General features: G+C 41.9%; 1 protein-coding gene across 1 annotated transcript in view; it reads left to right on the forward strand.

The window, feature by feature from the left end:
• The first annotated feature begins 715 nt into the window (after positions 1-715).
• Positions 716-27166, forward strand: part of LOC146798270 (uncharacterized) — a 673832-nt gene continuing 647381 nt past the window's right edge. Inside the window, exon 1 of the mRNA XM_085625555.1 lies at positions 716-1567. Within this exon, the coding sequence (XP_085481681.1) occupies positions 1544-1567 (24 nt within the window). The 5' untranslated portion in view covers positions 716-1543. The remainder of the gene's footprint in view (positions 1568-27166) is intronic.

Here is a 27166-nt window from a genome sequence, read left to right on the forward strand (position 1 = left end):
AGAGTAGCTGTAACAGCAGCAGCTCCCCGGAGTCCCGAGCCTCGGCCGCGCGCAGCACCATAGCGGCCCATGTATCAGTCCTTGCTGCGCTCCAGTATATCATTCCCTTCAACATCTGCACACATCTTTTACCCCAACTGCAGAATGTTGGCTTCCCACACTTTCAATACCACAAATCGCTCCATTTTCAAGTTATGATTCTGCTCAGTTTATCTTCAGCATTTCTACACATCTAAACAGGGCTTTAGGTGGGATGAAATAACTGGGGGGGGTTTCTCAACGGGGCATGGCCAATGTAATTAAGGGCGTGGCTTACAAACAGGTACGCTAAAAATCTGTGTTTAGCATATGGTGGCGTCCAACTGGTATTTCGCTGTTTTGTCTTTGCACCCAAGCATTTGCAATGGAATAGGTCTCGCATTTTCGAAACTTTGACCTATTGGCATTATAAATGACAATGCTTTTTATTTACTTATAGTCGTTGCTTGCAGGTTTTCAAAACACATAAATAGATAGCATTGTCGTTTACAATGCCAATAGCAAAAAAAATCGCAAATGCGAGACCTATTGCATTGCAAATGCTTGTCTTCTCTTGCCCGTACCATTTCTCTCATGAGATGTCACTCTCAAGCGTGTTTCCGTTTTACGCATGCGGATTATGAAAAGTGTCTCTATTGCGCGCATGCTCATTTGCTTCCGATCTTCAGGTTGCTTCAAGGGATTTTGTGTTCTGTGCGCATGTTTGTGCGGGATAATGGCGGTGAGCCGAGTTTCTTCGTTTACCCAGTGTTAGTGATGGGACAGATCCAGGTTTAAAGCGGTGCGACCGCGATGGCAGCAGCAGTTGTGTGAGGATCTGTTGGTTAGTCTGGGCAACACAGCTTTTACTGCCAGAAACAGCACAGGAAAGACTACTAAAATCAGCGCAGAGCGGCCTGGCCTCCTAATTCACGAAACAGGGGGCTTGGACATCCCTAGGCAGGTCACACGGACCCCCATACATACGGCCTAGCCTCAAGAGTCAGCCCGGCTCCTTGAGTTTTATAAGGGGTGTTCTGTGTGCTCCTCTGCCCCCCACTCTCAAATTGGAATGGAGCATTAACCTCTACATAGCAATCGACCAGCACTGTACACTGATCAATGGTGCCGTCATCTTTGAATATCGCAAGGAGTCTTTTCTTGTTCCTAAAAAGGAACACTGGCTTTTAATTTAGAATCCGGTGTTTACTCACTTCTGTTTGTCAATCCTATTGCATTCTTTTGCCCTTTAGGCTAAAATGCATCCATTTAGGGCCCGGTGACCGTTTTACGTGACGTCTTGAGCATTTCATCATCATTTTGTGTTTCTTCTATATTCGTGTATCAAAACTTCTTACTTTGTATTGAAACTGGAGATATCTGTCCCTTGTTTCTGGACAATTCGCCTGTTTTATCTCTTCAGAAAACTGGGTATATAGCATATTGCACAGTGAACTGAACCCTTTGGAGGTTCTTTTCAACTAATCTCATCAACAGATTCGGAAATATAATCGAAGAGAAGAAAATGGCACAGCAGAATTCTGACAAGGTGAGTATGTGCTGGATGTCCACTATCGGACATTTGAATAACTAGATGTTAGTTATCGTTTTCCAAGTAAAGAGCAAGTCGTTGGTTTAGATGGGTTTTCAAAAACTGTATAGAAAGTTAAACACTTTATACCCCCTACCGATTGAGTCGCAAATATAATATTGGGAGTTTGCATAATGAAACAATAAAATCATTTTTTCAGCGACCTTGGAAATAAAATCATGCTTTAAAAATTTTTTTTCATTTCTTTGCACCGAAATTGATATAGAAATGTATTGAACCCAATTGTGCTTAATATATTTTTAGGCAAATTGACAAATTCCAGAATGCTCTTGCAAAAAGTTGCAAAAAGTATAATTCACATTGATTTAAAAAAAACATTTTTTTGTTGCATTTGCCTTCAGAAAAAAAGTATATTGTCTTTGAATAAATGTATTGTACATTAATCTTTTAAAACTATTGGAGTAATTGAGAAGTTGTCTTAAATATTAAACCTGAAGAATACTTGAACCGAAATGCATCCTTACTGCTAAGAATATTAAAAATACACATTTACACTTGTTTGTTAGTGTACATGAGAACAAGTTTAACTCATAAGCTCTATGCACTTACAAATAACTTTTAAGATAATTATCTCACATTTGTTTTAAAGGAATAATTCCCTGAAAGACCATCCGTTTTGAACAGTGATCTAAAATGTTTAAACCTAGTTGTATGTTCTGCTTAAAGACTGTAGTAAAAGCACATAAAAGTGCATTTCTTTTGCACGTGGTCTATAAGAGTAACGCTATTTATCTCATTAGTATAAAGGACTTAATGTGCTTTATAGTTTAAAAAGTGTCCATTGAAAATCATGCGGCTTTTTAAAAAGGAACACGTCCTGATATATACCCTTGAAAAATGAAAATATTTTACGGAAGTGAATCAAGTGCAGGATATTTCAAGATCTTCTCTTAGGTAGATATATAGGTTTTAAAAGCAAAAAAAAGCCATAAATGTAAAGCATCTGAGTAATAATACAGTTTGCACATATTTTACAAATGAAGTTTTGCTTTTACGGTAAAAGTTGCAAAATATGTTGTATGCTTTCTTTAAAGTAATCAAAGTGTTTTTTCCCCTTCTGTTTAAAAAAAAAAAAGGTATTGCTTTAATTGAATCTGTCTTTTTAATTTGAAAAGAAAATTGCAGGTGATCTCTAGTTGTTGAATAGTACCCTTAAGATGAAAACTTACTTGAATTAACATCTCATTGAAAACACTATTACCAATGCATACATGATATTATAGCTGAGATATTGAATATTGTTATGTTAAATACGTTGTGGCTTGTGATGTATTTCATGCAATTTGTGCCATAACAGTTTTTATACGTTTTTGTCCTGTTAATCTTTTACGTTTGCTGCTTCCAATTCTTTAGTGATTGCCACCATTCAGAAAACATATGTCTGGTTCATAAACTAAATATTGAATAATACACAGATTATTTTGAAATGTTGCTGTGTGAGTTTCCTCTTGATGGAGTGCTTTCTTCCAGCTGTCCTAGTAGCCTGTCTGTTTAAATATTATTCTTGGACTTGATGCCATACTTTTTGAATGGTGTTATTGGTATTATTTTCCCCCTTTTTTTTTGTCTTATATCTGTCATCTTTACTATGGTACTTTATTTTTGGTAGTTTGGGCTAAATGCGAATGAGACCACAGAACGTTGGAGCACCTCACATTTAAACATTTCTAATACAGTATGAACAGTAGATGCATATGATAGAAATGTTGCCACAATTGAGATATGTGAACCACTGAGTCAGTTTGTAGTGTCATTACATCAACAACTTCAGCTTTCTTCAAGAGGAGGACATGTAAGACAAAGTTGCAGTTTTATAAAAGCAGGTCATTAGTCTAACAGTATTTTCTTGGTGACTGCTATGGAGGAAGAAAACAGAAAATTCATAACATGATTAAAGATTTCAAGTATTAGGCGATTTCTAAAGAAAGTAAGATTTCAGGGAGAGCTTACACAGTCAGATCAATACTGATAATGTATCCCTTGTCTTTGGAGCATGGCCAAAGAAGGAACTGGTGGTTGAATGTTTTGTAAAGCATCTAGAGGTCAAGGCAGTGCTGGTTCTGACCACGCGAGACCCTCCAGAGATGGTGAGTTTACGGAAGAGATATTTGGGTGTTTTCAAGTAAGCACCTGGCAGATTAAAGGGGCTGTTTTGTAAATACATCTTGCTTTAATAGGGAACTGTAAGAGATGGTCATATTTGCGAAAATACGAAATAACCCAGGACGTCCTTTGGGGGGGGGGGACCATAGAGTAGAGCAATTTCATAGTCCAGCTGGAAAAGTACAAGGAATTGCACAGTAGTTTTAAGTCATTTGGCGGGAGGAAAGATTTGCACATATGGTTAAGGTTGAGTTGGAAAAAGAGCCCCTTTAGGCAGACTCTTGACATGGTCTGCAACTTGACCGTTCCTGTTAAATCATTTCAGATTAGAAGTCTGCAGATAGAATTGCATTTATCCAACTGTTGTTAAGCAGGAAGCCAGATTTTGAAGAGAATAGTAGAAATACCCTTAAAAAAAAATATTATTGAATTAATTTTGTTTTAGGGGATGACCATTTAGTCCTTTTTGAATACTTGATAGGAAGGAAAATAACTGTGTGAACTGCATGGGCAAAGATTTAAGGTGTAAATTGGTATCATCCGCTTACAGTTAAATATGGATCCTAGTTTGGTTAGTGGTGATTCAGCTGGTTCAGTATATATATATATATATTCAAAAGTAAGTGTGCTAGTACTGACCCCTGGGGTATGCCATAATGTCAGATTGGAGAAGGAAACCCTAGTGTTGTGTTCCAATGTAGAATTCAAACCAATCCAGTCTGAAGACATTTATACCAAACCTTTCTCTGAAAGTATAGAAAAGATGTATTTTATCAGAAGCTGAGTACCGGTCTAAAAGTACCAGAAAGCAACAGTCAGTCATTGGCCCTGAAAGTTTAGTCTATTGTCGGTCAGACTCACCCTTGATTGGATTTTGCAGTACTATGCCTGGTGCTGAAACTTAAATGGGCATTGCCAATAAGATTGTTTACCTTCAGGTTTCTCTTTAGCTGAGACACAACACAATTAATCTTTTCTGAGAAATTTTAGTCTTGTGATGGTGTGAGAATTTTCAAGAAAAGTAGACTTCATTTTTAAACAGAAGGTTATCACAACCAGTTTTTGTGTGTCAGCCACACAGGCATATAATAATGATGAATTTATAATTATCTTGTAAAGAACTTGCCAAACTGATTACATTTCTTCAACATGTTCTAATTTCGTTTTTAACATTATTAGTGTATTAGGTTGCAGATTTTTTTTCGCCTTGTTATTTTTCAGGGTAAGCGATTGCACCTTGTCAATCGAGGATGATGTCAGTTTTAGAGGCAGCAATTTTAAGCTGTTTTCTAATCATTGCTTTTAGGATGCGAGAGCTAAATCCTTGCAGATCTCTGACCCAGGTCAACTTTCTATTGGATTGGGATGAAAATTGACTGTACATATTTTAAAGCATGAAATGAATTGGAAGGTGATCTAACCAATTAACCATTAGACTATCACTGTGGGTCAGAGAGCCGGGTTTGGCAGTGAGAAGCTCAAGGGCACCTACTTTTATTATAGGATGATTTACTGTCATTCTGAGAACCCCAAACAAGGTTGAATCTCCGATAAGTCATAAACAATTTTTAGCCGGTCTTTGCTCTGTAATTTATTTCAGGTTTTTTTCATGAAATTTAATATATCACAAAATAATTTGCAGCCAAATATACTATAAAACAGTTACAACCGAGATCCAATAAATAGTTTTAAAAATGCGCTGTAAGAGTATTGTTCATGCATATAAACATAAAAAAATCCACAAATTCAAATCGCATGTAAAGTCACTCAGCCAGACAGTTTATTAAAACTTTACTTTAAAATGTGGGAACAATCAATAAAACAAAGTGGGTTAAGATATTGTTTGATTGCATATCTTAGCTGTTCTACACAAGCAATATATAGAATTTAATTCCTAAAATACAGGTTTCCAATTAGTTCCATAACTCATGTTTTTTTTTAAAAACAGACTTTATTCAGTTCTCCCTCCCCCCAAAAAAAATGACACTGTCCCCCCACCACCCTCCCCCCGTCAGACCGGAATACACACTCAAATTAATTACATATTTACATAAAGTATCAAACCCTGATTAAGTCTATTGTAGATCAGCAAAACAGTTACAATATCATCCTCTTAACAAATAATTCTATACATCCCTGCTTCCCTGGGGAAGATAATCTCCTTCAATCTACTCGCTACTTTGATATTTACTCCATTCAAGCAGGGGAGTCCATATCTTCGCCCCTCTTCTACGTAGTTTGCTGCCCTTTCGTCTACATATAGCCATTTCTAAATTGAAAATTGCCAACATCCTGGCTAGCCATTGCTGAAAGGTTGTGGCATTAGGGTCCAGCCAGGCGGAAGCGATATACATTCTTAATACAGCCATGGCAATAAAAATCAATTCATGTCCTGTTTTTGCATCATTAGGATCTGCAGCCCCTAATAAAATGGCATGATTAGTCAAAGTTATTTCTGTTTGCATCACTTCAGTAAAAAATTTCCCAAAATCTTTCACTTTTATTAACTCATCACAAGCAGCAAAAATATGGACACTATCTGCTTTAGACAGCGTGCATCTCGGGCAGAATGTTCGCTTACCCATTTAGCAATTTTATCAGGGGTGTAATACAGAAAACAAGCATTTGCAATGCAATAGGTCTCGCATTCGTGAGAGTTAGAGCTATTGATGTTCTAAATGGCAGTCTTTTACCTATTTTTTTTATTTGTTTGGAGTGGATGTATGTGGTGAGGAGTGGGATTATGTGGGTTGGATTGGGTTGACACCTCTTTAGGGATGGATGCACACAAACAGGTCCCAAGAAGGGTGGACACACCAGAGTCATAGTGGTTCTGCAACACACCAGAGCACCCTAGTTTTAATCGGAGAAGAGGCCCAGGTGAAAGAGCGCTACTTTATATGAAAAGGGAAGAAGCAACACTAAGGTGGGGGAAAATGAGTGACACCAGCAAACGAGAAGTGTTGAAAGTTCATAGCAGAAAGGGGATGTGGAAAACATTAGAAAGAAGCAGCACAAAAGAGACTTGATAAAAGCGTGCAGAGTAGGGGAACCGAAAGGCAAGAACTAACCCACCTTGTGAAACTAGACTGCAGGTCTGGGAAGGCGAGTTGTTCCACACCTGCAGCTGCGCGCCGAAAGGATATCATTAAATGTAAATGAAGTGCCAAAAGATGCTGAACAATTTGATTTGCTCCTATCTGGTCAAACGACCATTTAAAGAGGGCAAACGGAAGGGTTTAACGTCAAGGTAAACAACCAAATCCGCACAAACATCTCTGCAATTATTTAAAGCATATTTTATCTTCCCTTGCTACCCTGATTTTTAACATGCGGATCAGGCAGATCTTTCCAAAACCTTTACAATGCTCTCAGATTTCTTGGATGTGATGCTTTAAACAACGTTTGTCAACAACTTCGTTATCAAAGACAGAACATTTAAAAACTGAACGTCCGAATACAGAGGTCTACAGGGTGGGACCAAAAGAATAGGGTTTGCTAGTCACTTCCTCAGTTGGCTCTACTGCACTGTAACAAATGCTATTTTGCCGGTCTCTGCAAAGAAAAAATATATTCAAGGCAATATACATAGATCGGAAACCCCAAAAAGCTATAACGATCACAAGATACTGGTCAGTAGATGCATTCTTAGTAAAAAGCATTTTTCAAACTATTGTTTCTATGTTTGCAAAAGAAAGTCAGACCGTCCTTGCCTTGCATTCTTAGATATTTTACTTATTTAACAATTGAGTGTGCTTAATTAACAACGTGTACTTACTAAGTGAAGGCGTATTCGTGCCATGGCTGGGCTCCGAGGGAGGAGTCCGGGCAGAGCAGCAAATGCAGTGGAGAAGTGAGTATTGAAGAGGCGGTGTCACCTCATTAAGAGAAAGGTTGCGTTTGTGCAGAGTGGGGGGAGGGCTCTTAATCCGAAACGGGAAAGGGAAAGCAAATAGAGCTTTAAGGAGCACGCCACGGCGTGCAAAACTAAAGAAAGGCTGCGCCCCTTTTATGCCCAGGTAATACCGCCAAGCATAAGTCACACTCAAGAGCCATCTTTTTCACGGGCTTTGTTCCAATATGGAGAGAGGCACCGGAGGAAGGACGAAGGAAGTTGGGCTAGATACCGAAAGAGAAAAAAAAGCACCGCCGTTCTTGTTAATTAGGAGGCGGCTACAGTGTTTTATAAAAGCAGGCACCTTAAGACAGCGTCTGCTTCGCAGGCATTCATGCAGTGGGGGAGGGAGGGTGGAAGGAGCGTATTTACAAGTTATAGAGCGACGCCCATTAAGCAGGCGCACAAAAGTGAAAGCGCACCTTGTGCACGCTGTGACGAAAAGAGACGACTGCGGGACTGGGGAAAATGCAATGTCATTAAAGTGGAAGCGATGCGCGCATATCTCCTGTCCTCCGTTCGCGTGCACATCTCCTGTCCCCCTTCGCAATCAAAATCGACAACAGTAGATCTCGCCAAGCGCGCAGCGCATGTGCTGCACCGCTAGGCGAGACCTAAAAACATGTTTTAAAAAACTGTACTTGTAATTTCGAAGACAATAAAATAGTTTGTGACATCACATATGCATATTTAAATTCCTAATTTTGAAATACCTAGTTTCTCCTGCCACTTCTGTGAAAATGTATCCATATCATCTGGTAGTACAGCATTAATAAGTGCATATATTTCCCAGATAGTGCTTATTTTATCCTGAAGTAATTTCTCCACAATTCCGACTTTCTCAAATTGAACCTTCCCCCCCCACCCTCCGTGACAAAAAATCTCTAATTTGAAGATACTTAAAAAAAAATCCCACCAGTCTAAATGAAAAGGTTTTTTTAGTTCTTCAAAAGATTGTATCCCTGTGGGGGTGAACTGACAAACACAACAAGTAGAGTCTGCGGGTCTTAACCATTCTCTTATAAGAAAAGAAGCGACATGTCAGCACGTTCAAACGAACAAAGAAAGAAGTCCTCATAAAGAGGGCCAAGTCCCATCACCCACCGAAGTGGCATGCTTCATCATCTGGGACCTCCCATAACTACACCTGGTGTAGTTATAGAGCTACAACTCCTTCGATTACTGTAATAAGGAGGAGCTCAGGGATGTTTTAGTTCCTATGATTGGGAGGACGGATTATCTCAGCATGAGGAAGACTGTCCTAAGTGTGGAGAATCTAGATGCAGTGTGTGAAATAAGAAAGTGATTTAAAATTGATCATCATTGGAAAATAAATTTTATTCTGTATCCAATGACACCAAACTAAAAACAGCAGAAATTATGATGTAACTTAATCACCCGCAAAAAGTCAGGGATGCACCTACACTCCTGGTTACAACTCAGGGCGTGAGGCAACGCTCTGTCCGTCGTTACCCCGGACCTTCTACCTAGTTGTACCGAGCGTGCAACTAGGTTTTTGCGGGTGATTAAGTTACATCACTACGGTGCCACATATCCACGGATAAGTAGGTACTCTGTTAGGTTGTATCGTTCCTTTTTATCTTACTTACCACTTATTCACATTTTTTGCAGTAGTGTTACCTTTTGGTCCTGACGAAAGCCACAGTCATTGGGTAGACACAGGTTGGCTGAAACATGTTGACCCACGAGGGCGCGGCCCTATAACGTTTGTGGACGCGCTCCCCTCATAATTTCTGCTGTTTTTAGTTTGGTGTCATTGGATACAGAATAAAATTTATTTTCCAATGATGATCAATTTTAAATCACTTTCTTATTTCACACACTGCATCTAGATTCTCCACACTTAGGACAGTCTTCCTCATGCTGAGATAATCCGTCCCCCCAATCATAGGAACTAAAACATCCCTGAGCTCCTCCTTATTACAGTAATCGAAGGAGTTGTAGCTCTATAACTACACCAGGTGTAGTTATGGGAGGTCCCAGATGATGAAGCATGCCACTTCGGTGGGTGATGGGACTTGGCCCTCTTTATGAGGACTTCTTTCTTTGTTCGTTTGAACGTGCTGACATGTCGCTTCTTTTCTTATAAGAGAATGGTTCAGACCCGCAGACTCTACTTGTTGTGTTTGTTCAAGTGATTTGGGGATTTGTCTGCGCAGGTCTTTAAATTCCCTTAGACCCTGTGACCAGTTGTTTTGTATTGATAGGGGGTGAACTGACAGCCTAATTGGACAATTCCCGCGTTCTTCCATTTTTGTATACTAGCTCCTCTAAAAATCTCTGGAAGAATTTGGTTATCGGTTAAAGGGGTATAGAAAGAAATTCTGCTGATCCCAAGCATTCTTCTTGTTGCACTCCATGCCTTAAACCCACTATACAGAGTTTTGAGCCTTACTTTTTTATGATAACTATAATGCAGTTGACACCAAAGATAGCCTCTACTCCCACTGCCTAGCACAAGTTAAAAAATAAATGGTATGGCATCCAGCTGTGCATCCTCCCTTACATTCTGTAATAATTCCCTACTATAAAGCAATACAGAGGCTCAGTAAAAAGCTTTTAAATTCTGGAGTGCCAGCCCGCCCCTGCCTCTAGGTAGGGCAAGAAGTTTACAAGCACGCCGTGGTTGCGAATAAGTCCAAATTAATCTAGAAAACATTAGGTCAATTGTTTTAAACCACTGTGTCATAAATTCTAGACATATTGCCCTAAACAAGTATAAAACTTAGGAAAAAGCACCATCTTAATAACATTGGCTCTGCCTAAAATAGACAGATGCAAATTATCAAGGCGTTGAAGATCTTTTTGCATTGTATCCATTATTGGTTCTATTTTTCACTTAATGGGTATTCCCATTTCTAGTGAAATCTAGGAGAAGGTAATTTGCATGAAATGTTGGGTGTAACGCAATGTGAAGTCTTCAGCTTTTTCAATGAGTACATTAAGCTGTAATTACTGAAAAAGGGGGCACATGAATATTTAAGCATTTCAGAAAAGATTCGGTTATTGAGGTGACTCCACCACCATTTTCAACACTCTCAATCCTTATGAGCTCTCATCCTGCAGGCTATATCCACATGTGGTTCAGGTGAACTACTGCACCATGGTTTATAAATTAGCATACGGCCAACTGTGCTTTCTTTAATATAGTTAGCTATTTGGTGTTTTAGACAATAGCAGAGCTACAGTTATGGAGGGATCGTTGTAAATTTACTTGATCGTCCTTAGTTGTGTACCAATTGTGAGGCTTGTATTTGAAATATATTAGGAGTTTTTTTTTTTTCTGTTCCAGGGTTAAGGCTGTTTTGCATGGGTTATGGAGCAATTATGGGACTAATCATGACTAGTATAGTGTAACCTATCACAAATCCCATATCTAAGGTTTTACAGTGCTTGGTATACTAGATAGTGGGAGTGTTCAACTGCTGGTCACGGAACCAACGTTTAATGCAGTTTTAATGGTCATTTGCCCCAAATTGACAAGCAACACTGAGATAGACTATCAGTCATACCAGAGGTGGCTAACAAGCACCCTAAACATGATAGCCCCCCTAAAGCAGAAAACAGTAGTGCAGAAAAGGGAGGCCTGTTGCCGGTTTAACCAGATGCTTTGAGCCCTTAATTGAAGATGTCATCAATTAGAGATAGAATGATGCAACACATTTTATGGGACAAATAAAATAAGATCTCGTCATGCTATTAAATTGCATCATAAAGAGATTGTTAGCTAAAACCTTCTTTTATGCAAGAAATGTAGATGCCACAAAGCATTCTTCTAAATAATTGTTCTACCTATATAAATAAAGAACCCATCCTGTTTTCCTTGATCGGCAATGCTGATTCACTGGTTCCTTCGAACTTTAGGCCCATTTCCTTGCTACCAGCTCCTATAAAAATGCATATTAACCAACAATTTTCGGCTTACTTGTAGGCGAACAAGTTATTTGCCCAATATCAATTTGGCTTTCATGCTTCACATAGTGCTTCACATAGAATACTCAATTCTTTTATTAGCATCTGAGCATCTCTAGCTATCACCTGACAGAGGTGATACAGTGGTTCTTATTTTATTAGCTCTGCGGCCTTCCACATCATTTGACATTCCATCCTCATTTAGAGACTGCGGGAGATAGATTTCGCTGGTCTCGCATTAATTTGGATTACTGATTTTCTGGCTGACGGCTCAGACAGGAGTGGAGAGGTGTGGTGCAGCGGCCAGGGCAGCTGACTTTGGAGCACAGGGCTACCGGTTCGATCCTCAGCTCCGGTGGCAGCTCAGCTCAGCACCATGTGACTCTGGGCAATAGCTCACTTAATTTCCCCAGGGGCCCCCAGCGCCTTGAGACCCGTGAGGGTGAGTAGTTACAAATACGGATTTACATTTTACTGTGCGCCTTCCTCTGTCTTTTTTTTTTTATACTTCTCCATTAGATTGTGGGGTACCTCTAGGGATCTTCTGAGTCCTGCTCTTTTTAATATATATATGTCCTCTCTGGTTTCCCTGATCGCAGGTTTGGATATCAGGTACTATAGAATGCAGTGATCCCCAATTAGTTGTGTCATTATCGAGAAAGCAGTCTTCTGGGCAAGAAAGGTTTTGGCAATGTCTTTCTATTAGTTGCAACATGGATGAACAGAAACAATTTTAAACCTAATAATGACAAAACTGACATGCTGATGGAGAAAGAAAATATGGAATGACCCCCCTCCCTCGCCCAGCTAAGGTTGTAAAGAATCTAGATGTAAAATTTGACAGACTTCTTTCTTTTAAACAACAGATTTTGTCAGTTTCTCCTACCTGTTTCCGACTAGTCAAAGTCCTTCATGTTAGGTTTTCTTCCTCTCAAAGCCAGAAAGACTGTGAACCGTGCTCTAATAACATCTCGGCTGTATTAGTCTAATGCTTTATGTCTGGGCTGTACCATACAACATATATAATTCAGCAGGTACAAATTCAGGATCAAGGCTACTCTTTCCCCTTCCCAGATGGTATTTGATGTCTTCCATACTAAAATATGAGAAGTTGTTTAAATTCTGTTCTTCATAGATCTTGTATATCTTCTACTGCATTCTTAATCCTTCCCCCTAGATACCACTCTTAGCAACTGGGTGCAGGCTCCTCAACTGTTGCTGGAGCTAAACTGTGGAATTCACTTCCTGTACCTCTTTGTTCCCAATTAACAGAGCCAGGTTCACTAAGAACCTGAAAACATGGCTCTATTCCGAAAACTGATCCCTGTTATTCGCTTCATCCTAGTATTGAGTCCTTTTTTTGGCTTTCTCACAATTTCAGCGCCTTGAAGCTCTGGCTTGGGCATAATGCACTGTACAAATCATGTTTCAAATTCAAACTGCAGCGTAGGTGTAGATATTTGAAAAAACAAATGCATCAGACCAAGCCGTAAGATTTTATGACTTCAGCGAGTGGTGTCATATAAATGTTGAACAGTGAGGGATTATCCTTGAGGGACTGTGCAGATCAAGTCCTTGGGCTTTAATGTGTTGGGAGGGAATCAGACTTGCTGTGTTCTCCTGCGAGAAAGGAGCATTCCAGGGCTGAACCTTGAATAACTTTTTTTGTGTAGTCTTTTGATGAGCCTGGAGTCTGACACGGTTTCAAATGTAGCTGAGAAGTCCAGCAGTATGAGGGCGGCAGTTTTTCCTTAGTCCATTGGGGTGCGGATCTCCTCTGTTGTGGTGGGGAGTGCTGTCTCCGTACTGTGGTTGCTTAGTAAGCCAGATTGGGAGTGTTTGAGAAGATTGTGGAGTTTCAGGTGTTTGGTGAGTTGTTGGTTGATTATGATTATTATATATTGCTTACTGTCTAAGGTGTATCAGCTCATATCTCTTACTTGAGAAACAAGACTGTTCAATAAATCCTTTTATTGAAACGCCCGTCTTTCTATTTCTGTGTAACTCTGGAGAAACTAAGCATGCACGATTGACTGAGTGAAACTGTTGTCTATTGTTTCCACGACTCTGATTCGCGTTGCGATTCTAAGGGAAACAAAGTTGTCATATTCATGCGGTTGTCAGAAACGAATCCCTTCTTGTTCATTCGAGAAGTTTCTAGTGACCTCTGAGTTGAGTTAGCTGGCACACACAAGTAATTAAGTTTAATGTACTCGATAGGAGCATACTGACTTTAGTCCTATGCAAAAACTATAGTGTATATTATTCCAATGCGCAGAGCCTATAAGGGAAATGGGAACTACACTACAGGAGGAGGAAGTCTTTGGAGTCGATGGTAAGGGTGGTCGATGAAGTCTGAGATGAGGATGGCCACAGCAATGTCGGGAGATGAGATAGGATACATCCAGGTTTCTATTAGGAAGAGGAGGTCTGGTATGCTTCTGCTGAGGAGGTCCCACATTTTTAAAGTGTTTTTTTTGAGCGAGTGGGTGTTGAGGAGCATGATTGTGAGAGTTTGCTGATGGTCTGGCGAGGGTGTTTTTGAGAGGGTGATGTAGGTGACGTGGGAATGGGAGTATGGGGAGCATTTGATGGTGTTGCTGCAAGTAATGTGACAGTGGAATCAAGAGAAAAGCCCTACCATGTTGGGAGGCACAGTGAGGAGCCAGTGGGTGGATGGTCGTCCTGGGTCGAGTGACTGGAGGGTCGCTGCGGAGGTGCAGTGGAAGGTGATCCGATCAGTGGTTGTGCTACTGGGCATGATCCAGGCACTGTCTGGCACAGGTAGGCTTGCCATAAGTATGTCCCTACGGAGGCTCACAGGGAGGCGGTGGGCGGGGCAATGGAAAGGCTGGAAGAAGCAGAAGACACGATAGAGCAGGTAAGGAGCGGGGGAAGAGGACAAGCTTGGGGGTGAGGGAGCTATGGGGCAAAGATAGTAAAAGTCATTTAAGTATGAAAAGGTATGAAAAAGCATGAGTAAAAAGGCACAAAAGTAATGGCAAAGAGGCAAAAAAGTATTGGAGAATGAGAAAGGAGGCACAGAAGTATAAGAAAAAGAATGACCGAAAGGCACAAAGTGTGAGAAAAAGCCTGAGCAGTATGAGAAAAGAGAGGCACAAAAGTGCAAGAGTGCGTGAGTGTGATACAGTGAGCAAGAGAGTACGCAAGAGAGTAAGAGGAGGAGAGAGGCGGCTGCAGGGAGAGCAAAGCGGGCCTCTTGGCGTAAGGCTGGGTCTGAGAGTGCCTTAAACTGGTTGCAGGACCAGTTCCAAGTAAGTGCGGTGGGGAGCTGTTTAAGATGTTAATAGAAATACAGTGTTGTTGTTTAAATTGTTTTGGAATGTTGATTATGGTTTATTTACTTACAGGTTTTAGAGCACTGTTTGTCTCATTTCGGTACCAGTGTTGAAAAAACAGAAAGTACATTATGTGGGATTGTTAGTCTTATTAGTAAGGCAGTGTTACGTAATTTGTTTTGGCTCTCAAATTTAGGCCAGGTTGTTCCATATGATAGCTTGACTCCCATGAATCTTCCTCTGTGTGTTTTTTTTTTAAAAAAAGCAACTTTATTTTTCCTTTTGTATGCATCTAAGCAGTTCCGTAGCCATTTACATCAGTTTGACATTTTCCAACAGGAGTAAGCATCATAACATTAAAAAAAAAGCATACACAGCCACATTGAACAGCTTGGAAAGACACATTAGTAAAGTGCATTCAACAATTGCAGTTTGCTGTGCTAGGTAGGGCAGTTTAATTACCAGTGACTTGATAGATTCAATGCGGTACCTGTCTGCTCTATTCTATATGTTAATATTATTCTGTGTGTTGTTTCCTATATCCTGAGTGTCAATGAATTACGACCCTATCTAACCAATCCCCCCCCCCCGTTCTGGTGTGCTGCTCCGTTCCCTCTTCGTCTTCAGCTCTTCGGGTAAGATATACCTGGTATGGTCCCCAAATGTTCCTTGGTCTACAGTGTGCCGGCATAAGTGGGTTGTAATTATCTGATTGTGTGTTGCAATAGGACAGGCCAGTGCACCATTCTGAAAAAGTAGTTGAGGGGCCCTTCAAACCAGCACATAGCTATCTCCTTTTTGCCAGTAATATACCAAGCGCTATCAATCTGCCGGTTCTCTTGGGTAAGTCTTTGACGTATCCCAGGAGGGCTACTAATGGTGCGTCAGGCACGGGTGTCCCAGCCATGTCCTGCAGTGCCGTGAACTCCGCAGCCCAGTACCTGCGGATTCCAGGACATTCCCAAGCAAGATATGTGACGTTTGCCTCCGCAGCCCCTCATCTCGTACATTTATCATCTTCTCGCAGCCTGTATTTATACAATCGTGCCGGAGTATTATACACTCTGTGTAGGTATTTGAAGTATATTAGCCTGTGCCTTCCGTTCTGCAAGATAGATGTCATACCTGAGCAGCAATATGACCATTGCTCCTCAGTTATGTCTATACCTAGTTTGTCACACCACTCCTGTAATGCCTTTGTATGTGTAGAGTTTATTTCTGTCCTTGTGAGTGTATATAGTATTGAAATTGCGTGCTGTGAGGACTGGGCTTGCAGTAGGTATGTTAGTGATGTGTATTCTTGCGGTTCTATGATGCTGTCCCCTAGCACAGCACCCAGTGACTGTTTTTCTTCGTGACAATGATACCTTATGAACAGTGGTGTCTCTGGTGTTTGTGTCTGCAACTGATCTCGGGTTTTGACAACCCCCCCCCCCATGAAGTAGTCCTCCATGTTTCTTATATTTAGTGCGTGCATTTAATGCATAAACGCCTTCTCCTTTTGAAGCGCAAACCAATCGCACCACTCAACATGTAGTTTCAGGACGTAAAGGAATGTGATCTTTTGCAGGTCTGCCGCCTTTTGTAATTGATATATTGTATTCCCTATAGGGAGCGGGATATCGTCTCTGCGGCTTGCTCACAAGATATTGCGGTAGGGGTGGAAGCCTCAGTTTGTCTGTCTCTCTCTATGTTCAAGTGTGGTGTCTTGTGGGGACTGTGCAGCCAATGATATGCATGCGTTTGCTGTGTTGCACAGTAATATATTTTGAGGTCTGGAGCGTTGAGCCCGCATGCTGAATACGGGTTTGTCCATGTCTACTATTGTACATGCGGCTGCTTCCCAGGCCAGGCAAGTCTGATCATTAGAGAGCCAAGAGTGCGAAAGTGTGTTTTCGGTATTTGGATTGGTATATTCACAAAGTAGAATAGGAAGCGTGGGAGAACTATCATTTACATGAGTGCAATACGACTTAAAAGTGACAGTAGTAGACGGATACATTTCTCAATGGTTTCTGAGATTCTCTGTACTGCACTGCCATAGTTTTCCTGGATAACCACTTCAGGATCATATGTATTTGGACCCCTAGATAATGTGTTGGATCCATGATCAACGTTATAGGATAATCCATTTGATGAGGGGTGGTGTTAGCGGTGAGTGGAAATATGAGCGACTTACTCCAATTTATATGGAGTCCTGAGTGGTGACCTAACCTTTCCACCTTTTGTAACGTTGGTGTTAGATTCTGCGTTGGGTTGCGTATGTATAGTAGAGTATCGTCTGCATAACCACTCAAAAGGGGGACCCCTGGTGTATAATAGTGGCAGGTAGAGCAGGGGAAATAAGAAAAACCAATAAGGAAAACTACCTGCCCAAATAATTCAAGAAGGCCCTGTAAAGGGTCCGGGGATGGGTAACCACACACCGAGGCAGACCAGGACAAACTTCAAATAAACACTAATGTCTTTGAATCACACTCAACTTTATTGATTTTTTAGTGTGATCAAAATTATTTAATTTAATTAACAAAAATAACATTTCAAGATTCACGAGAGTATAATAACTCAGTCCCACACATCTCATTCGCAAACCACAATCGTACTGACATACATTCCACATTGACATCATAATTTTAACGACAACATATAATATACAAGTTTGGTTCACATAAATAAAAACACATTAGGATCGTAGGGCTGCCATAGGATGATTAAATAGCAATTTGGTAGTTGACATCCACAAGATGTGGGTAGTGACGTTTCAGCTACCCAGTGATCTAAAAAACGCCAACGCGCGTTTCGGTGTCAAGCCCCAGCCGGGGCTACACCTTCATCAGGGCGAAGATAAGCAGGTAGTGTGGGACAAACACACCTGTGATCAAAGACAAAAAAGGAGGATCAACATTTTTAGGGCACAAGGAGGATTTAAAGCAAAAAGAGCAATACGCTCCTCAAGGAAAGTTAACATCTTTTTGTATCATCATATTTTTGTCTATACATATACACATTTTCTTTAAAAATAGGAAAGTTAGTCACTTCAGGTGTGCCACGGTGGTGAAGCTCAATTAGGTGATAAAGATTTAAAATTTGGAATACAGTGCAAGGACAAGATGGGAACAAGAAAAAAGGGGTAAAGGAAATTAAACAGTACGGATATTATCCGTGTGTAAGAGATAAGGAATAGATGGTGCATAGATCCACGGACCAAAAAGACTCCTCAGAATAAACTGCGTCACCAAAGAATAAAAGGACTGAAAAAATATTAATCAAAAATAATGAAGAAAGATAAACCGATAAATAGTAAAAAAATAAAAATGAATAAAGAAATCGTACTGGATACCCAATGAAAGTGTTTAGAAAAAAAGGATTAGATCAGAGAGATATATGTGGCAACCTTATAGCCCGTGAAGGCGAGATATGTTAAAGGGACTTCTTCGAGGAAGTGCCGCAGGGTACCCAAGAGTCGTGTTCTTTTCAGAAGATCAAACTACAGCGGTTCCACAGTATATGTAGTATTCTTCAAGGACGGTCAAAGAGCCTGCAATATATCTGTCCAAGATAGTGATAAAAGAAAATAGAAAATATCATTGATAATCTATAGTGGGAGATCTGCTGGGGGGTAAAATTAACACAAATGAACAAAAAGTAGTAAAGGTAACCTACCAATATAAACTTAAGGAGGGGATAATCAATTTCCAGAATAAGGACTGCGTATATGAGTTCTCATCAGGAGATATGGTAAATGATAAACAATTTTTTCCCCCCGCCAATACACCGCAGTAGTCAGGATTGGTGCCTAAGAAAGCCCTAGGAAAATATAGAATCATTAGGGCAAGGCGAGTAAACTACATGACCAAAGCAAAAAGAGATAAGAGCAATACCTAAATAACGTAAAAATAAACTGAGAACGAAGAAGGAATGCCTCCTAGCTAGTAAAAAGAGTACAGTTAGCCAGCCTCTATTATAAAGGGAATGGCTATTCCAGTCATCGAATAGTTTCTAATAGGGAAGAAGTGCAACATATCATGTTATGGGGGGAAAGGGAGAGACATCCAGCCAAAAAGGAGGATTTTAAGAAACAAGGATACTAAAAATAAATACTTAGAGGAACCTCGCTACGATAACTAGGATGGGTCCATATTTGCAAAAACCAAAGTTCACCGGGTTATATAAGGCGGTAGTCATGGAACTCCATCTAATATGGAATCTCACAGAGACAAAAGACTAATCTGCAGACATGAAACAGGAGGATCAAAAAACAATTTTGCAGGTCAGATATTGACAGAAATGGGGAGATAGTATCCCATCGAATTTCCAAAGGGCGCTTACCGTGATGGTCAAAAGGATCGGCATTCAGCAAGAAATTTGTCTCGGGGTTAACGCGTAAATGAACTTCCTCCAATGGCAGGTAATGCGAGGAGGGACGTGAGGACGTAATAAGCCGTTTCCAATGATAGACTAGCCAATTGGCAGCTAGGATTCATCACGGGGATAAGAATAGAAAGAGGACTACGGGAAACACAGAAAAAAGCAAGGTGCCCATTTTGTAAAGGTAAATAAACTAAATTAAAAGAGACAAACAAGTAGTCTTATCAAAGGACAAGATCAAACGAAAAATAATAACAAAAAAATATTCAAAATGAATAAGAAAGAGAATGAATGAAAAACGGTCAAGGTAACTGAAAAATATCGCAATTTTCCAGGCTATTCACAGAATAGAGGATACAACGCATGTCGTGCCAGGAGAGGAGATAAGAATGTAAATATTTAAGACACGATATGTGTATATCCCCATGGTGTGTCACAGAAGTAGCCAGGGAGGAATCTGAAAAACAGAACACAAGAGATCAAAAAGTGGCTCAAGGATCAAAAATAGGCTTTGTGAAAATCCGGGAGTCAAAAACATAAAGAAACAAGGAGGGCTGAAGAGATAAAGAAGTAGGCCTGATAAACAGTAGGCGAAAAACCAAATCAAAAGGTTCAGCAAAAAAGGGGGGGGGGGAGATTAAAACAGGTCAAAGGGATCCTGTCGAACCCATCAAGTAAGGAGAAAGAAGTCTATACACCAAATGGTTATATTATCGCATTCTCCCAGGGGCAGTGTTCATTGAGGCCCTTGCTCACCGCATTAAGGAGGTAGATCCAAAACACCTCTCTTTTTTTGCGGATCAGAGTAGGGTCATTGCCAGGATAGGCCACGATTTTCTCCAAAATCGACCACTTAAGGTCTAGTTCGGAGTGGTTCTTCTCCAGCCAATGTGGAACTAAGGGAGTAGACAATTTCTTTGTCCGAATGTTAGATTTGTGTTCCCCAATTCTGATCCTGCACTCGCGTCCAGTTTCACCAACATAGATTAGATAACGTGGGCATATGATGACATAGATGACGATAGAGGTACGACTGTTCGTCATCCTTGATAGCTTGACCGAGCGTTCAGGGGTATCAATGGTGTCACCAATAAGAGCATTGGGGCAAGCATGACAATTGCCGCACCGGTGGTTGCCTGAAATAGGTCCAGAGCCAGTTATAGTTTTTTGGCGTTGGGCAGATGCCTCCTGCATTTTGCCTTTGACTAGATAGTTTTAAAGATTTTTATTTCTCTTGAACGCAAAAATCGGTTTGGGGAGTATGTCATCTTCATTGCCCATGTTTAGGAGATACCAACATGAATTGATTGTCTGTCTCAATTTATGATCAATGTTGGAGTGTTTCGTTACACAGACCAGTTTGTCCATCGTTTGGTTTTTCTTAGGTAGGAACATAGTGTCTCGGTTAAAGTATCTCGCCCTTTTGAAGGATTCTTTTATCAATTTGGGGGGATAACCTCGATGGATGAATTTCTCTTTAAGGACATCAGCTTGCTGAAGAAAATCCTTAATGTCTGAACAGTTTCTTCGAACTCGGAGAAACTGGCTGAACGGGATACTGTCCCTTTGGCAGCGAGGGTGGTAGCTACCATACTGCTGTAGCGTGTTTCTAGCAGTGGGCTTGGTAAATAACGATACATAGAGTACGTTTAGGTTATGCTTAATCCAGACATCAAGGAACTCCAGTTGGAGGTTGCTGGAGTGAGCCGTGAATTTAAGATTCCTATCGGCAGCGTTAATCCACAAAATGAAATCTTCGAAAGTAGTGTGGTCACCCTTCCAGATAAAGATGTCATCAATGAATCGGGCCCATGCTCGAACATTCTCATAAAAAGGGGCCATTTCGTTGTGTATGCTTTTATGTTCAAAGTGTCCCATATATAGACAAGCAATGCTAGGGGCACATGAAGCCCCCATACTGACTCCTTGTATTTGTTGGAAAAAACTGATTAAATTCAAAATAGTTTTCATAGAGAACTATCTTTAGACATTGAATGATAAAGGGAGCGTTGGTGATATCCGGTTCAACAGACAAGATCTCTTGCATGACCGTAAGGGCTCCTTCCTGGGGGATATTAGTATATAGGGACTCAAGGTCCAAAGTTACCAAGAGTTCCCTATCAGGATAGTAGGGGGTTCCCTCAATTTTGGAAATTAAGTGACCAGTGTCCTTAACAAAGGATTCCAATTTATTGACCAAAGGTTGTAAAAAGCGGTCAATATATTTGGAGAGGGGTTCCGTGGCTGATCCAATCGTGGATACAATAGGCCTCAGTGGAGGGTCAAGGACATTTTTGTGGGTCTTAGGGACCCCATAGATGATAGGCATACGAGTATGACTAGGGGTCTAAAATTCCGCTTCCTTGGGGCATATGTCTCCCCTGTCAACTGCATCCTTGACCATCAATAGAATACGTTGTTTCAGGGCGGGCTCAGGATTCTTTCCAATTTGTTTTTAGTGCCTATCGGCAGCCAGGAGGGTGTTCATTTTCTCAACATATGAGGGAGTATCGAAGATCACGATACCTCCACCCTTATCACAGGGCTTGATGGTAAGATTTTGATTCGTTTTTAAGGATAGAAGCGTATTATTTTCTACCCATGAGAGATTACATGGAGATTTGGGAACATATTTGATGATTTTATTGATCTTATTGGTCACAGCCTTCTCAAAAATCCCGATCTCCGGTCCAACTAAATCCAAGGTAGGGGTGAAGCTGGACAGAGGTTTCAAACCAGACACATTGTCATCAGTTCCAGGGGAGGATCTATTGATAAAAAACTTTTTAAATCTGATTTTACGAAAAAATAGATGCAAGTCTTTCAAAAATTCTAATTTATTGAAGCTACTCGTGGGGACAAAGGACAGGCCCCTGGATAAAAGATTCAAAGCTTCAGGATCAACATAGGTGGTGGAAGACAGGAATGCTTTTTACGTTTTCCAGTATTGTTGATGTCATGTCTGGATGTACATTTGCGGCTGGACCTGACCCTGATGGTAGTTCCTCTGTTGTTGGTTCCGAGTTCTGGGGCGGAAATTCCCCCTGCGGTTGCCTAAAAAATGATTTGGCATTGCCTGTCTTTCAAAGGCATCCTGTCTAGGCTGGTAATTGGGGTCATAATTGCTAGGGCCCTCGCCTTCGGAGTCAGTCGTGTCCGAAAAAGTGGTAACCCGTCTGTTGCCCCATCTGGGGGTGCCACTCCCGGACGCATGGTCTTCTGGGATGCTATAGAAATTAGTAGTCGGGTATGGATATGCGCGTTCTTGGGAGAATAGGCGGATATCCTTCCTGAGTTTGTCTGTTTTTCTCTTTAGGAGATAATCTGTAAAAGAATCCAGTTCTAAACAGATTTCCTCTAGTTTTTTCTTTCCCATTTCGAATGAGTTGTTTTTTTTTCAATTTCTCCTCCAGTTCCTCTATTTCTTTATTAAGGATAGCTATGGCTTCTCTTGCGGTCTCAACAATCAACATCATCCAATCTCTGGAACACCTGTTGTATATTAAAGCCCATTTTTCAAGAAATTGTCTGATCTCTATAAAGAGACCAGGTATGTTTCTGACCCTTAAACCAATAGGGATCGTTCCAGCTTTTAGGTATACCAGCATAAAGTTAGCATGGAATTCAGTACGCTTCGATTTTCTTTTCTTTAAAATCAGCTGTTTGGTCCACTCCTCCTCCAAACCTTTACTGAGGGAAAATTGTTTGTCGCTACCTGCCGATAAGCCAATCATTCTAGCAAAGTCTTCATCTGAAAACCCGAAGGTTTTAATGCTCTCCATGATGTGAGAATATTAGAGACCCAAATGAAGAAAAAGGTCCCAAGAGAGAAAATAATCAAGAATAATACTAAAAAAAGGGAAAAAAAGAGAGGAAAGATCAAGAAAAGAACATAGGTTGCACAGGTATTCCAAAAAGAACAGCAAAACAAAGCCCCCATAGCACTACGGCCGTGACTTAACAACCACTCGAAAGGGGGACCCCTGGTATATAATAGTGGCAGGTAGAGCAGGGGAAATAAGAAAAACCAATAAGGAAAACTACCTGCCCAAATAATTCAAGAAGGCCCTGTAAAGGGTCCGGGGATGGTTAACCACACACCGAGGCAGACCAGGACAAACTTCAAATAAACAGCAATGTCTTTGAATCACACTCAACTTTATTGATTTTTTAGTGTGATCAAAATTATTTAATTGAATTAATAAAATAACTTTTCAAGATTCACGAGAGTATAATAACTCAGTCCCACACATCTCATTCGCAAACCACAATCATACTGACATACATTCCACATTGACATCATCATTTTAACTACAACATATAATATACAAGTTTGGTTCACATAAATAAAAACACATTAGGAGCGTAGGGCTGCCATAGGATGATTAAATAGCAATTTGGTAGTTGACATCCACAAGATGTGGGTAGTGATGTTTTAGCTACCCAGTGATCTAAAAAATGCCAACGCGCGTTTCGGTGTCAAGCCCCAGCCGGGGCTACACCTTCATCAGGGCGAAGATAAGCAGGTAGTGTGGGACAAACACACCTGTGATCAAAGACAAAAAAGGAGGATCAACAATTTCAGGGCACAAGGAGGATTTAAATCAAAAAGAGCAATACGCTCCTCAAGGAAAGTTAACAACTTTTTGTATCATCATATTTTGGCTATACATATACACATTTTCTGTAAAAATAGGAAAGTTAGTCACTTCAGGTGTGCCGCGGTGGTAAAGCTCAATTAGGTGATAACAATTTAAAATTTGGAATAGAGTGCAAGGACAAGATGAGAACAAGAAACAAGCATTTACAATGCAATGGTCTCGGCATTGTTAAAGTTAGAGCTATTGGCATTGCCCATAACCCCCACCACAAATCTTCAACACAACACTCAACCAGCACTCTTAACCCCCTTTATTCTCCTGATGTAGGCAGCAGTAGAACGAAAACACCAGCTGGCAGAGTTATATATTTATATGGCGCGAACTCGCCCGGAAGTTATTGGAGCGCTTTACATAACCCCGTATTTACATTACACATTCAGGCACGGGGAGATTTGGAGCGCCCCGCTTGAGTGCCGGCTACGTTACACATTCAAGCACGGGGAAGGATGTGGACGCGACCCCGAGGGACGAACTCTGGCTTCCAGCACAAAAGTCGGCAGTCTAGCCGACGGGCAAAGTAATGATATAGCGTGAACTCGCCCAGAAGGTATTTGAGCGCTTTACATGGCCCCGTATTTACATTACACATTCAGGCACTGAGAGATTTGGAGCGCCTTACATGAGTGCCGGTTACGTTACACATTCGGGGAAGGATGTGGACGCGACCCTCAACACAACACTTAACCAGCACTCTTAACCCCCTTTATTCTCCCGATGTAGGCAGCAGTAGAACGAAAGCACCAGCTGGCAGAGTTATATATTTATATGGCGCGAACTCGCCCGGAAGGTATTGGAGCGCTTTACATAGCACCGTATTTACCTTACACATTTCGGCACGGGGAGATTTGTAGCGCTTTACATGAGCGCCGGTCACGTTATACATTCAGGCACGGGGAAGGATGTGGACGCTACCCCGAGGGACGAACTCCGGTCTCCAGCACAAAAGTCGGCAGTCTAGCCGACGGACAAAGCAATGATATAGCGTGAACTCGACCGGAAGGTGTTGGAGCGCGCCACATAGCACCGTTTTTTCACTACACATCTCGGCACGTGGAGATTAGTAGCGCCTTACATGAGCGCCGGTTACGTCACCCATTCAGGCACGGGGAAGGATGTGGACGCGACCCCGAGGGACGAACTCTGGATTCCAGCACATGGCGAGGCAGAAAACAGGCACACAGGCAGCATCTGAATACAGAGAGGCTTACTCCCAGAAGAAAACAAGCACACCACTGCCTTTCTCCGAGGTGAAAGCAGAAATGCCTCAGAGAAAGGCAGCGGCGTTTTCGGATTCGGGGGCGTGTTTTTCTCGAACAACACGCCCAGAGAAATATCGACAAAAAACACGCCCCCGACGGGGCTTGTTTGGAGAGACAAGCCTCTTCTCCAATGGCTGACCAGCATTTAAGAGGCCAGCCAATGGAGAAGAGGAGAGAAGAGGGGCGGGTTCAAGCCCCTCTTCTCCAAGTCATTAACTCTCGCAAGCGAGATTGCGCTAGCCGAGACCTAAAAAGGGGTAAAGGAAATTAAACAGTACGGATATTATCCGCGTGCAAGAGATAAGGAATAGATGGTGCATAGATCCACGGACCAAAAAGACTCCTCAGAATAAACTACGTCACCAAAGAATAAAAGGACTGAAAAAATATTAATAAAAAATCAAAAATAATGAAGTAACATTATTTTATTTTTATTTTTTTTGAAAATTTTTATTGAGCAGTAAAAAGGATACAAGCACGGGCCTACAACCGCCTGGGCCGGCCGCTAGAATCAAAAAAGGATCACACAGTGCTAAAGTCAATGACTGGCCCGTGGGGGCTCCGCACATTACAGAAGCTCCGACTGCACATAAGGGAATCAGGATACACACATTTAACATAAATAACAACTAAAAACAAAAGGCGAGGCGAGACGACATGAAATGGGCGTCGGACCACAGCAGGGGGACTCCACATCCGACCACCCGATAGCGGTCAAGAAGAAGGAGGACTAAGAGGTCAGGGGGGGGGTTCACGGGAGAGCCAGGTCTATACTCGGATATTCCAGATAGGCAAGGAACCTTCAAGGATCAGGGGGACAAGGCAACCTCAGACGTATCCTCCAGGGGGGGAGCACAGATATTCCCACGATACTCATTCCACTGCCCCCAGATTCTACTCCATGCCCCCGGTTTACCACGAGCCACATACACAGTCTTCTCCCTGAACATGCACCAGTCCATGTTCTCCTTCCATACAGACACGGTGGGAGGCCGCTGGGAACCCCAAAGCTGCGCTATATCTCTCTTTGCGATCATGTTCCCCAGGGCCGCCCACCGAGTCTGGGCCGCATTATAGTCATTGGGCTCCCACACATTCAGAACACAGCGACGCACCTCCGGCAACAGAGCAACCCCGGTGACTTGTCCCATAACCTCATGCACCCGGCGCCAATATTCCGCCACCTCGCAGCACTCCCATAGGATGTGGAGAAAGGTGGCACTAAGCCCACAGCCCCGCTTACAGAGCCCGTCCTCAGAAAACCCCATCGAGACCAAACGGGGACCCGTCACGTAAACACGGTGGAGAATCTTAAGCTGGACCAGACGGAGACCGGCCGGGATGGCCACCTCCTTAGGGGATGACAGTGCGGACTGCCAGTCCTCATCGTCCAACTCCACCCCATCTCCCGTCCATGCCTCCCGAAGACGCACCAAGAGGTCAGCCCTATTATTGATCAGTTTTTTATAAATCAGAGAGATAGTACTGTCGGGAACGTGACCATCAAGTATGCGGTCCTCGAGGGGCGAAGAAACCGGGACCTTGGTCCCTTCCCCAAAGACCGAGAGCAGGGCATGCCGAACCTGGGCATAACGGAAGAACTCCCTTTCAGTAAGCTCGTATTCGCTCTGGAGCGCCGCGAAGGTTTTAACCGCGCCCTTAACCCATAAGTCTCCCACTCTGCTAATACCGATCGTGTCCCAGTGCTCAAAGCCTTTCGTTGTCCAGAGGCTTCCCAAGCGGTCTGAGGCGAATAAAGGAGTAGCACACGTTAAACGCTCACTCCAGCCCATGGCTACATTCGCCGCCTTCCAGATCCTTACCGCAATCCTAGTAGGGCCCGTGAGGGTCCTTCCAGCCGATCGGGAGTAAAGCGCCCTGTTATAGTTACCGCCGGGAAGCAGGATTTTATCCATCTCATATGCCGGATTCAAGCCAGGCGCATACGTGGCATGGTTAATGGCCGATAGCTGGGAGGCCCAATAGTACCGTCTGATGTCAGGAAGCGCGATGCCCCC

This window comes from Triturus cristatus, chromosome 9 (assembly GCF_964204655.1).
Source record: "Triturus cristatus chromosome 9, aTriCri1.1, whole genome shotgun sequence".
Classification (NCBI taxonomy): domain Eukaryota; kingdom Metazoa; phylum Chordata; class Amphibia; order Caudata; family Salamandridae; genus Triturus; species Triturus cristatus.